The sequence below is a fragment of the Protopterus annectens genome, chromosome 2.part0, assembly GCF_019279795.1.
Source record: "Protopterus annectens isolate FY-2018-M chromosome 2.part0, PAN1.0, whole genome shotgun sequence".
Lineage (NCBI taxonomy): Eukaryota > Metazoa > Chordata > Ceratodontiformes > Protopteridae > Protopterus > Protopterus annectens.
This window is the reverse complement of record NC_056728.1, coordinates 1,588,325,967-1,588,338,561: the sequence shown is the minus strand read 5'-3', so window position 1 is coordinate 1,588,338,561 and position 12,595 is coordinate 1,588,325,967. Positions and strand designations below refer to the sequence as shown.

Below are 12,595 nucleotides of genomic sequence, written 5' to 3'. Positions count from 1 at the left end.
TGCAACAGCTGGAAAGGCCACAAAAGTACCTCATGAAGAGGATCGTAGGACTTAAACACATGTCCTACATGGACAGACTCAAAAAAAAAATCCAGCTATTCTGTGTCTCATATCGTCTATTAATAGGCGATCTCTGCTTGACTTACAAAGCCATGTCTAGCCCAGCTTTGTTAGAAATGCTACATCTAAAGAAATCCCAATCCCTACGCACCACATGCTCCAGAGACCTCAACCTCATTACCACTATCTACAGAACATGCTGGAGGGACAGGTTCATAACCCAGAGACTGCCCATGTTCTGGAATAGACTTCCCATACATGTCAAGCAGAGCACCTCACTAGCCCTCTTCAAGAGAAATCTTGATGAGTGGATGAAAATAGAAAGTTCACCCGGGGATATCACTCCAGTGGTTCTACTTGATAGAGGCACTGGGAACTAACGACGGGCAGCAGAATGCCGGGGCACTTCTATGGGCTGTGCTTGTAAAGGCCCCAGGGCCATTAGCCTAGTACACACCTATGAACCTGTGTTTTATTCTCCCAGAACTTGTCCTTGTAAGAATGCTTCAGACCTGGTCATCAATTCTTGGCTCTGGCCACAGCCAACCACAGCAGCAGCATCAACCCATCCTCTTTGATCTTCCTCAGCTGCTCCCCTATTTAAGCTGCATATTGTTTGGAAGTCCCTGGTGTGCCCCAGTGTACCAGGGCAGGGACTTTTTCCATTTGGGGATGTGGCTTTGTTGGCCAGTGTGTTGGCTGAAGGAGTCATGTTGCCAGGGGAACGGGATGGATCCCTGAGTCTCTGGCAGGTTGAGAACAACAGAGTATAGGTTATATCACCAGAAGGTGGACCAGCTCCTTTTTTCTTTTCTGTCTTAGAAGGTATAACAACAAGACATCTTCATTACACTCCATTTACTAAATTAACGCAGCACACTGCTGCTACCCCTAGGCCCCTGACATCTTCATCCAGGATTCATTTCCACACCGAGTGATTTCCCAGCCCCTTGATAGGGATGAGAAAGATGCCACAATCTCTCTTACTGCTCCAACCATCCAGCCCCCCTTTCCCAGTTGTCTTCACTAAGAGAAGAAAGCATAAACCATGTAGATGTCCTTCCATATCACTTGTAGTATCTTTTACCTAGGGGATCACCTGCCAAGGATAGCTCGCCGTCCAGGCAGTATATCAAAGCCATTAGTGCTTATAGGTATTGTACACTTAACATATACTCCCTGTGCAAGGCATAGGATATAAAGGTGATATTCATATGCTCACACAACTTCTTTGCCACCTGTCTGAATGCCATTGTTGACAATTGGTCTGAACACCCTTCTGCTGTGCTGTTTACAAAGCTGCATTTTCAGATAAGTGCCCCATTGGGATTTCTTCTCTTTCTTCCATTTTTTGTGATTATTGTGTTTGTTATCCAGAAATTGAAAATATCAGTGTGGGACGCAGACTCGCTATAAAGACAGTCATAACCAGCATCTCTTCTGTCTGGGTGCTTCCCACGCTCATATGCAGTGCTCTGTCTTTCAGGCATTTGTGCCCAAGACCCTTCATAATCCTCTTTCCTCCTTGTCCATGTACCTGGAGGACCAATGGCTTAAGTCGCTGGCTCAAGGTGCTATGCAGAATCCTCCTGTACCAAGGGCCAGCTGTCTGATCCAGCTTCTGTCCAGCTTCCCCCGAATGTCTGTTTTGAGGCTGGTGAAAGCCCAGATTACTCTCTGGTGGTTGTTTGGGATTCCTCTGCCATGACCCCATTACTGGCTAACATGGATCCAGCTTCTTGCACATCCTTAGAGACTTTTCAAATGTCTGTACATGATGTTGAGGGAGAACCTTGGCTGATTTATTTCCAAAGGACCGGGGGGGATTCCTCAGATCTTAGGGAGGAGATTTCTGTAACCATTATTGAGTCATGACAGGGGTATGACAATACGAGGGTGTTTTGAGTGGACATCCCACAGAAAAAGAAACAAAAAGCAAAGCATATTTCCCCTTTTGATCCTCAGCATGAATGACAATATTTCACTCAGGGTTTATTTAATGCTTTGATGGCATTGAAGCCTCCTCAAGGGGTCTCTGTTCCTGTCCCTCCCTTGCCTTCCATTCCACTCAGTCGGCCTAGAGAATTGGGTGCTTCTGTTGAGGGCCTGGACTTAGAAGAAGAATCTTTGGCTTACTCTTCCCAAATCCCTTGGACTACGGTTCAAAGGAAGACTCCTCCATAAGTCCAGATTCCCCCCAGAAGAACTGTTCTTTGGGGATACCATTGCCCATATGATGGATTATTTTAAGTGGGATTGTTCTCTAGTCTCTGAGATTCAGAAAAGATATTATGAGCTCCTACAAATGGAGTCTTCCAAGCCATCTGCTCTTCCTGCTGTTCTGGCTGCCCTTCTGGATACTTTTCTGGCAGTGTCTGTAGCTTCTGACTCACAGCTCCCCTGCACCTAAGAAGCCAGATATATTCTATAAACTCTTATATATATATATATATATATATATATATAGATATATAATAATAGATAGATAAGATATACTCTTGAAAGGTGGTTACACCGAGGCGCTGGAGAATAAAGAATTTGCTTTTGGATTTGACTTTGGTTCCTGTTTTTCGATTCCTGACTTCTGAAGATTTTGCTGTTTTGGTATTGTTTTGGATCAGAGTTGTTTCTATCTGAGGGTGTGCGGAGTGGAGTTTGTGTAATTATATTCTATAAACTGCCTGAGGAGTGCAAATGTCTTTATAAATGCCCTTCTGGTAGTGTTTATCACCTCTGACAAGCCATCCAGATTATTGCCATATACCAAGCTGTTGTCTTCTGATAAGGATAGTAGGGCTATGGAAAGGCTGAGCAAAAAAGTTTACACTGCTGTCAGTTTATCCTTTAAGGAAATCGATACCAAGTTCATATAGGTTCATATGTGTGTACTAGGCTAATGGCCCTGGAGCCTTTACAAGCCTAGCCCATAGGATTACCCTGGCATTGTGCCATCCGACCTAAGTTCCCAGTGGCTCTGTCAAGTAGAGCCACTGGAATGATCCCTGGGGTGAATTTTCTATTACCTATCCACTCATCAAGATTTCTTTTGAAGAGGGCCAGTGAGGTGCTTGACATTTATGGGAAGTCTATTCCATAGCATGGGCAGTCTCTGGGTTATGAACCTGTCCCTCCAGCATGTTCTGTTGATTGTGGTAATGAGGTTGAGGTCTCTGGACCGTTGTAACCGTTGTAATGGAGCTGGGTCAGACATGGCTTTGTAAGTCAAGCAGAGATCGCCTCTATGTAGGCAGTATGAGACGGAGAATAGTTGGAGTTTTTGAGTCTGTCCATATAGGACAAATGGTTAAGACCTAGGATCCTCTTTGTGAGGTACTTTTGCGGCCTCTCCAGTTGCTGCAGGTATTTAGTGAGGTACATGCCAAATGTGGCATTGCACTCAATGATTCCTAATGAGGGAAGAGTAGAGGGAGACCATGATCTCTTTCTTCCTGGATGAAAAACCCTTAGTAATGAGATGTGCCACATAGAAGGACTTTCTGACCACAGTGGCAATGTAGTGGTCAAAAGAGAGGTTGCTGTCAACCTGTGTGCCCAGATCTCTTATAACACCTTCTGTGTTCAGTTGACTATCATTGATGCGGTAATTCATGGGAACCGGGTTTTTCCCAAAGGGGATGGTGGCATTTTATGATCAGTTATGTCTGGGCTGTCCTTTCTTATGATTCTAAGGCAGTTTCTGACCTTCCTGATTGTGAGGGATAGACTTCTGAAGTTGCACGCCATGCAGTCAAATGCAGTTGTGATGCAGCTGATGCCTTTTCCAGGGTTGCTGCCTTTGGTTCAGTTATGAGGCATTATTTTTGGCTTTGTTTTCTGGCTTTGCCTGATGACATTAAGGTTAAACTTTTGGATGCTCCTTTGGATAGTAACATTTTTTTGGATCTGCTGCTGCTGAACTTTAAGTCTCTCTAAGACCAGGGCAAAGCCTTGCAAGAGCTGAAACCTATTTTTGTTTCTCTTATTCCCACATTTCAGAGGAATTATCCCTCTAAGTCTGCAATTGTTTGTAGGCAATCTCACTGTCCTCTGAAGGGCAGGAAGGGTTTTAGGTGTGTGGGTGTTGCTAAGTCTACTCAGATTCCTGCCACCCAGAAACCTTCTTTTCAGGACAAGCCAGGTTCTGTTTGACAGTTTGCTTCCCTCATCCAGGTTCCCTTGTCTGTCTGTCCCTATCTCTTCCAAAGTGGCTACGAATCACTTCAAACTCTTGGGTTCTGTCCATTTTCTGTCAGGGATTTTTCATTGTTTGGAAGTCCCTTCCTCCCTTTTCAGGCATTCCTTAGCCTCCTCAGGAAGGAACAACTCTCTCATTTCCCAGAGGTTCTTCATTCTCTTTTAGCTCAGGGCACCATTCAAGTCATGCCTCTTGCCCAAGTAGGGAAGGAGTTTTATTCCAGGATGTTTTTGGTCCCATGAAAGGTGTACATGGAGACTAATTGTGTATCTTTTCAGGCTGAAAACCTTCCTCAATATTCCTTCCTTTCAGATGTCTCTGCAGACATTATTTCCTCTTTTTCTACTCCAGGCCTTTGTGCTATCTCTGGATCTCAAGGAAGCGTTTAACTTTCTCTGTCTCTTCCTGACATTTTCCGTTCTCTACTTTCCCTTTTGCCTCTCTACTGCTCTAAGGGTTTTCACCTAATGCCTCGTGCCTGTCATTGCTTTTTGCAGGGTTCAAGGAATTCATATCTTTCCCTGTCTAGATGATCTGCTTATTCAAGTTTCTTCACCTAACTCTCTGCTTCAGGATTTCAGGTTTACTACTTTCCTTTTACAGAGTCTGGGGTTCACCATAAACTTCCAAAAATCAATTCTAACACTTTCCCAGGATCATATTTTCCTTGGCTGCAAACTTCAGACAGTTTTGATGCTGGCATCTCTGCCTGCCCCCAAGGCTCTCTCTAATTGCCTTTTTCCAATCCCTTCTTCCTCTGGTGTCTGTCACTTACAGAGAACGTCTCAGGGTTCTCGGTTTCATGGTTTCCATCATTCCTATGCTGTTTCTCACCAGGCTCCATATGAGTAAGCTTTGGTGGTACCTCAAGTCAGTGTGGCTTCCATTGCCACCCTTTGGACTTCCTGGTACCTTTCCTTCCTTGTCTCAAGCTCGAGTTTCAGTGGTGGATTCATCAACTTTCACTCAACCCAGGGTTTCCTTTTCAAGCTCTAGTTCCAACTTGGCTCTTTCAGACGGGGGTGGGGGTTGGCCTCCTCAAGGTTCAAGGTCTCGGGCCTCCTCATCAGAAGTCAGATCACATTAATGTAAAGGGGATGAAGGCTTTGCTTCTGGCTCTTCAAGCTTTTCATCCTACTCCCTTCAAAGTGTCACAGACAATACCACAGTGATTTGGTAGGTCAACAAGCAAGGGGGCACCAGGTCCTATCGCCTTTACAGACTGTCTTTTCAGATCTAGGATCTAGCTGTCCAGTATCAAGTGACTTTTCAAGCAATTTACATTCACTTGGATTACAATCTATTGACAGACTCCTTAAGCAGGTCCAGCATACAAACTCATGAATAGATGCTTCACAGAGAAGTGTTCCTGGACATTGCCACTGCTGGGGTATACCTTAGGTAGTAGATATTTTTGCCTCCACTTTGAACAGACAGCTTCCTCTATTCTGTTCCAGAGTCCCAAGTCCTCTGGTGTTTAAGTTTGTTGTTATTACAGTTTTGTGAAGTTTTATTCTTCATTTTTATTATTTTTATTTCATGCATTTTTTTATGTTTGCATTCCTTGACTTAAGTGAAATTATCAACAGAACTGAAAATGTTTAGGTATGGCAAGGGTTAAATTTCTGAAGCCACTGGAAAAGAGGAAGTGATGTATAGTATTTAAGGTGTGTTTGAATGAAAACACATGACTCTGATGATGCCTGTTGAGGTGAAAGTGCTTAGTCATAGTGTTTTGCTCTGCCTTGTGTGTTAACATTTAATAAACCAGCATTTTTAGCACGAAGCTCGTGTATGCCGGTCAAATTCTTTTTTGTTTTGTTTTGTTTATTCAAGTTTTTATTTTTTAAGGTATTTTTATTAATCTTCTTTCCTTCTCTGCCATCTGCCAGTGAGAAAGTTCTTCAGACCTTGGATTTGCATAGACAGCTCAAATATTATTTGGATAAAACTAAAGTTGTTTGTAAATCTGAGCCGCTTTTTGTTTCTTTTCATCCCATTGCTTTGGTCTTAGCTGTTTCTAAACAAACCATCTTCTGGATTTTTACGACCATTTTTTTTTGTTATTCTTTTCATGGAAAATGCCTTTCATTCTCTGTCAATGCATATTCTACTAGGGCAGTTGCCTCCTCTGCTACTTTTTTAAGGATTTGGATACCATTTTCATCATTGAGGCTTCTTCTTGTTGCTCTGTTCATACTTTCACTAATCATTACAAACTGGATGTTATATCCAGGGTCGGGGCAAGCTTTGCAAGGCTGTCCTGCATTGGTTTGTAGAAGGATGTTCTTTCCTTCCTCTTCCCATTCTTCCTCTTGAGGTCTTGTACTCTTCCTTAGGTAAAGAAAATTGCAACAGTGATATGGAGGGTCCATAGTACAGTTGTGTACAATCTTACATAACAGTAGATAACCTTCTCTTCTGTGTTATTGCTCCCTCCTTCCTACCCCCTTTATTTTAGCTTTTGACCTGTATTTTTCTTACCCTCCTGGCTGAGGGTCCTTCGTTTTCCTTTTTCTCTTTCTGGATTCATACGTTCTCCTTGTCCCTATGGGCATTCTGTTTCCCTCTTGGGGCTTTTTCACTTCTGAGTGTGCTCATTTGTATGTCACCTTTATGCCCTACTCTTTGAGCTTACATGTGAAGTACGATGCCTATAATTACTAAAGACTCTGGTATACTGGCCAGACGTTGGGCTCTCCGTGGCAGGAGATCCCTTAGATAAAGAATACTACAGCAGTGAAGAGAAGGACATCTACTGTTATAGTAAGATTTTACACAACTGTACTTTCTGTGAAGTATATTTGTGATAAAATGGCATATTATACCATGTAGAAAGCCTAATCTTCATCATATCACCTGTAGTCTCAACTCTACTTTTCCTGCAGTGTATTTTTGCTTATCAGCACTGCAATCTGAAGACAAATGTAAAATGAAACTACTAAAACGTTGTTGCACAAAGGAGATGCGTTGAGAGGAGCATTGCATTCTTTTATTGCACACTCAAATAGGATATTTGAATTTTTGCAAAAAATTAAGTTTGCACAACTGTCTGAATGAATAAGTTACATTGTGAGGATAGGATACTTCTGAAAACCACCTTTAAAAACACTTGCATGAGGGAACTTCTTTACTACAGAGGTGACTGTACTCAAAAGTCCTGTTGTGTAATTATTTGTAATTAAAGTTGATTTCCATAGAAATAGGTTAATAAGCACAGGAATACTTCAAGTTAGGTAGCTTTTATCAGACATTCCAGGAACTATGGCTCTCACTCATACCTCTCAACTACACAGATTTTCACAGAATGTCCAGTTTTTGCTTAATCATTTTGGTCAATTTTTCATGAGAGTGAGATTTTCTGGCTAGGCAATTCATTAATAAAGATTGACATCAGAAAATAATTATACATTTGAGTTTCAAACTTCATACCCTTACCTAATGCAAAACCTGTCATTGTATCAACTTTCTAAGTTTGTAGGAGCAATATTTCAAAAGCGACCCTGTTTTTGGGCCTTCATCCCCCTGTTATTTATTGCTTTGTCCAGATTTCTTGCTGTAAGAGACTGAGAGGTATGCCCCACTGTCTGTCAGGCTGGGCTTCATTAAGCACCTTTAACGTATGTGCTTCTACAGTATTTTCAGTCTTTGAGAAAGTATTGCTAGCTTAAAATACAAGTTTTATGAAATCTGAATATGATTGGTTGATGTTTAACCTTGATATGACAAGTCTGCTGCTGCAACAGAATGATGTACTGTTTTGTAGCTTTTTGTACACCATGGGAGTATTGCAGTTTTGGGTATGTAAACTAAATAAAGGTGAAATGTTGATAATATACATAAGTCAGTAGTCTTAACCACTGAAATAAACAGTGCATTTTCTTCTTTCCCCTTCTGCTGGTTCACATGGAAAAATCGCACATAGTTGCAGAAGTAGATGTTCACTAGTTTGCGACTAGTCAAAGCAGTCCCTACTGTAGTGTCTGAGTGAATCTGTATGGTCAGTAAACAATCTGGTTGTTAAATGCACCTCTCTGGAATAGACTGCTCTGTTTTAACAGCTGTTGGCAGCCCATATTTGTCATTATTATCTGCTGGATCTGTAAATTTTAGGCTGTTTTTTGTAAGTTTAGTAACAACTCATCACATTTCATTATCTGCTGAGTGCCTGTCTGAATGTACATATAGCTCTTCGGTACAGAAAAAAGTCTACTTTGATTGTTTCTGGGGACTTAATCGAATTGGGCATTTTTTCCCAGTTTGTGAGAGTTTTAGGGAGTACATGTGAAATGCTGTACTTTATCAGGTCATACATTGTTATTATTTTTAATAGGTATTGCACTGTCCACACAGCAGCCACCTGCTTTATTTTAAGTCAACCCTTTTTCCCCGACTAGTAACTGTTAATCTTTCAGGATACTGAACTGACTCTGAAGACAGCAGGTTTTTGTCTCTCTCTCTTAATATCACTATACTGTCACAGATTTCAGTGAACTGTGCTCCCATAAGTGGTCAAGAAGAGTTTCAAAACCATCAGGCGTAGAAGCCCAGAACTCAGACATCCTGTCTTCATGTGTCTGTCCTGTCATAAACACTGAAGAAAACATGACAGAAATAAAATGTGACTTCTAAACTGAACTCTTGGCATTATATTATAGAATTTGGACATTATAATTGAAAGTGTTTCTGGATGCTGGAAAATCACTTCCATTTAGTTTTGATTGCCTGTATAATTGATGACAGAATGACTGCAGAAATAAAGATTTAGGTTAAGCAAGACAGGTTTGGCAGACCCAAGTGAATGAAAAAAATTAAGATTCATGGCCTGGAACATTGTTTTGTCTCACTGTGTATCCAAGTTTGTCTCAAGTTTTTATGTAGTTGGAATGAAGCAAGAAAAATTGATAGCAGTGTCTGTTTTTTTTAATAGATTTTATGGAGAAACTGAAGCAAGACTCCGGCAGATCTTTGCTGAAGCTTCACAATGGTAACTAATTGCAAATCCAACCACAGTACTGCAATTGCAAACATTTATTTACTCTTCTTCCATGTTTTGAGGAATGGTATTTATTGAGATGTGTTTGTTAGTGGTACCTAACGATTACTTATTTAATGTAGTATATCAAGAAAAAGTCATCTTTGTGAATCTTAACTTACTGACGTTACAGACTAGATTTATTCACATTTTTTGTACCCTCCAACTAACCATCAGCTGTTCTCTAAAGCTGACTATATTTTACTTTATTGTACCCTGTACCCTCCCTCAAGACTAGGACTGTACCATTAGTGGGTTGGGATGGTCAGGTGGATTACAGCGGAGCAGTCAGCACCACCTCATATGCTGAGTTACAAGTCAGGGTACTTTTTTATGCACTAACTAGGCAGAGTTACTGACGTCACACTAATCATTGCATGTAACTTGCCTCATCCTCCCTTTAGTGCTGGGAATGCAAATCTGTTATGTGATTATGACACCATCTCCATCATCAGGGACATATGATATTTGGGGGGGGGGGGGCATAAACCCTCCCTTCCTCCTGAAAGAATTTCATCTGCCTGCCCTGCCATGATGTTCCTTCTTGGAGTGGGGATACATCTGCTTTCCGCACAACATGTTTGGCTTAGTTTTTTATCATGGTGCCATTTGTAAGTTTCTAGCAGCTGTTGTTAAAGCAATGTCTGCATCAAGGGTCACATTTTACATTTGTAAAAACTGTATTTTTTGCCTGCAGCAGTATTTATGTATGTATGTATTTATTTATTTTACATTTGTCTACCGGGAAAGTCTGACTGGGATAAGACCCATTTTCAGAAGAGGTCTAGGGAGAAAAGCTCCACTTGTAGAGATTATACAAAACTTATACAAAAAAATATACAAGACTTACAGTACACCAGAAATCACATTCTATACTATTATAGCTGACATTTGTATTATACAATCATCTAATGTAATTCCTTATTGTAGTGTAGACATTATAGTTTCTCAAAGTAAGCTGAGGAAGGTTTTGTAGGGGGAAATTGGATAGAAAAAGATGAGGTTAGACATTATATAGACATGAAGTCAGAAGGTGATCAAGCCATCATTTGCTGCTTTTCCTGCTAGCCACTTGAGCTGGATGGATGGATGGATGGAGATCTGTTATACTGGCATTTGCAAGGTGGTATACTAACCCTGTGTTATTTTTCCATTCAAACATATTTTATTAAAATTGCTAACTCCAGACTTCCAGTAAAATGTCAGCACTTTGAAAATATAAGTCACAATAATAGAAAAAATGTATGCAACTAAGGAAACAAACTAAAAAATGAATAATCCCTCATTATTAAGCAAGGTTAAACTATGTTTCATGGCATATAAACTCCAGCAAAAACCAAAAGTACAGTAGAGAGTTGATCATCCTAACTATTTGGGACCTAGGGTAGTTCGGATAATCAGACTGTTCGGATAATCAAGCATATAATTGAACCGCATGCAGGAATACACTTTTCAACCATTCAGTGATTCCAGTTTAGAATAAAAAATTTTTTTCACACACGAGCTGGCTACAGGCTCAAAAAACATGCTTGAGTGAATACGTAAAATGTTTACATATTCAGACTTTATGATTTTTTCCTACCCGGAAACTTTGGAAGGGTGGTTCAGATAATAGAAGTTTCAGATAATTGATGTTCGGATAATCAACTCTCTACTGTACAAAGTAAATTCAAGTGAGACATTTTAAAGTTAACACCAGGGTACAATTTATTTACAAAGTTTTGTTTTGCCCATTTTCAGCACATGTCCTCCTGGTCTTTTTGCTCCTTCAAAATGGAATTCTAGCACACAGACTGGAGGGTTTTGCTTTTTTTTTTTTACCAAAGTCTTGTTTCCACTTCTTTGCCAGCAGTAGAACAAGAGTGAGATACTTAGCTTTATGCCATGTTACATCCTTGTTTAATGAATCAATTATAAATTTCTACAAATCCCTTTTAAAGCTATGTAGCCTTGAACAAACCTAAAAGGTAAGCTTCCATCTGCCTCTATTCCTACTTACAAAACACCAGTAGACTTAGTCTGCCATAGATAATATTTGTTGGAACCTTGCAGAGTATCAGAGTACCAGTAGTGACACTCTAAGCAGGAATTCTAAAACATATGGATGTTTTAGCATTTCGTCACTGTACATGCAAGTCCACTACTCTTAGATATTAGAATATAAAACACTTCAACCCTTCCAAGCCACTAAAGGCTTTTATTTCCATTATGATTTTTGTAAGCTGTACTGACTTGCCTTTTACAAACTGAGGCCTTTTCCCTAGCTTCAGCAGTCCAATCTGCTGGTTCCAGCTTTGTGTGAGTATCAGTCGTAAGCTGATTCAGTTTCTGAAACAAAGTACATTTGTTTGTGTCTTTTGGCTTTTCCCGGTTAGGGGTCGCCACAGTAGAACTCCGGTCTGCTAATGATTGGCAGTAGATTTTTTTACGTGCCGAGTTTGCCAGCCCTGACGCACAACCTTCAACAAAGGTACGCCCATTCACGCATGTCTCCACACAGAAGATGCTGTAACTGAGAATCGAATGGCACGTCTTGCTGTGAGGCGACAACGCTGCCACAGCACCGACAAAAATTCAACCACAAATCTCATTTAACTTAATTTGAGCAGTTGCCCATGTCACTGTTTACCCTCTGTGCAAAAAGTGATCCTGGTATTTTCAATGTATCTTCTGGGCCTTCTAACTATAGAGTAACATAACCCATAGTTATTCAGTTTCCCTACTCCAGCATGCAAAACTTTTAACCAATTCTTGTAAATTTGCTGCTAGACTATAACCAATTTAATCCAGACATAAGAAACTCTAGAACAGATGAACAGTTTACTTTCAGTATGCTTTTACAACAAAAATGTAACAAGTCAGATGCTTGTCTAAAGTGTAAAAAAATACAAACATTTAAACCATTTATGCTCCGTTGTTAGTCTTTCCATTTTGTAAAGACTGGGGTCTGTCAAATAATGCAATTTGATATCAGAACAATTCCACAAACAAGGTAAAAAACATGAAGGAAAGCAGGAAGCCAGGAGTGTGTCCACCACTGTTTATTGAATCAAATAACTATAAGCGCTTTCTTCAAATTCATTACAAGACTTCAGATAAAAAATTAACTGAAAAGCCAAGTTTAAAAGTCCTTCCCATATCACATGATCCACTCCCAAGTTGATTCACTGTTGATTAGTGAATGTGCAAAAGAAAAAAAAAAGGAAAATAAATCACATTATACATCTTAAAACACAAAATTTAAAACTTTGAAACCATGAATATGTATGTACATATATCATTATGTGAAGAACCATAACCATATC

At 40.3% G+C, this 12,595-nt stretch overlaps 1 protein-coding gene across 1 annotated transcript in view; it reads left to right on the top strand.

Moving 5' to 3' along the window:
• The window catches only part of LOC122792856 (ATPase family protein 2 homolog), a 1,253,755-nt gene that overhangs the window by 220,025 nt on the left and 1,021,135 nt on the right, over positions 1-12,595 (top strand). The window contains exon 7 of the mRNA XM_044060416.1: positions 9,186-9,242. Within this exon, the coding sequence (XP_043916351.1) occupies positions 9,186-9,242 (57 nt within the window). The remainder of the gene's footprint in view (positions 1-9,185; positions 9,243-12,595) is intronic.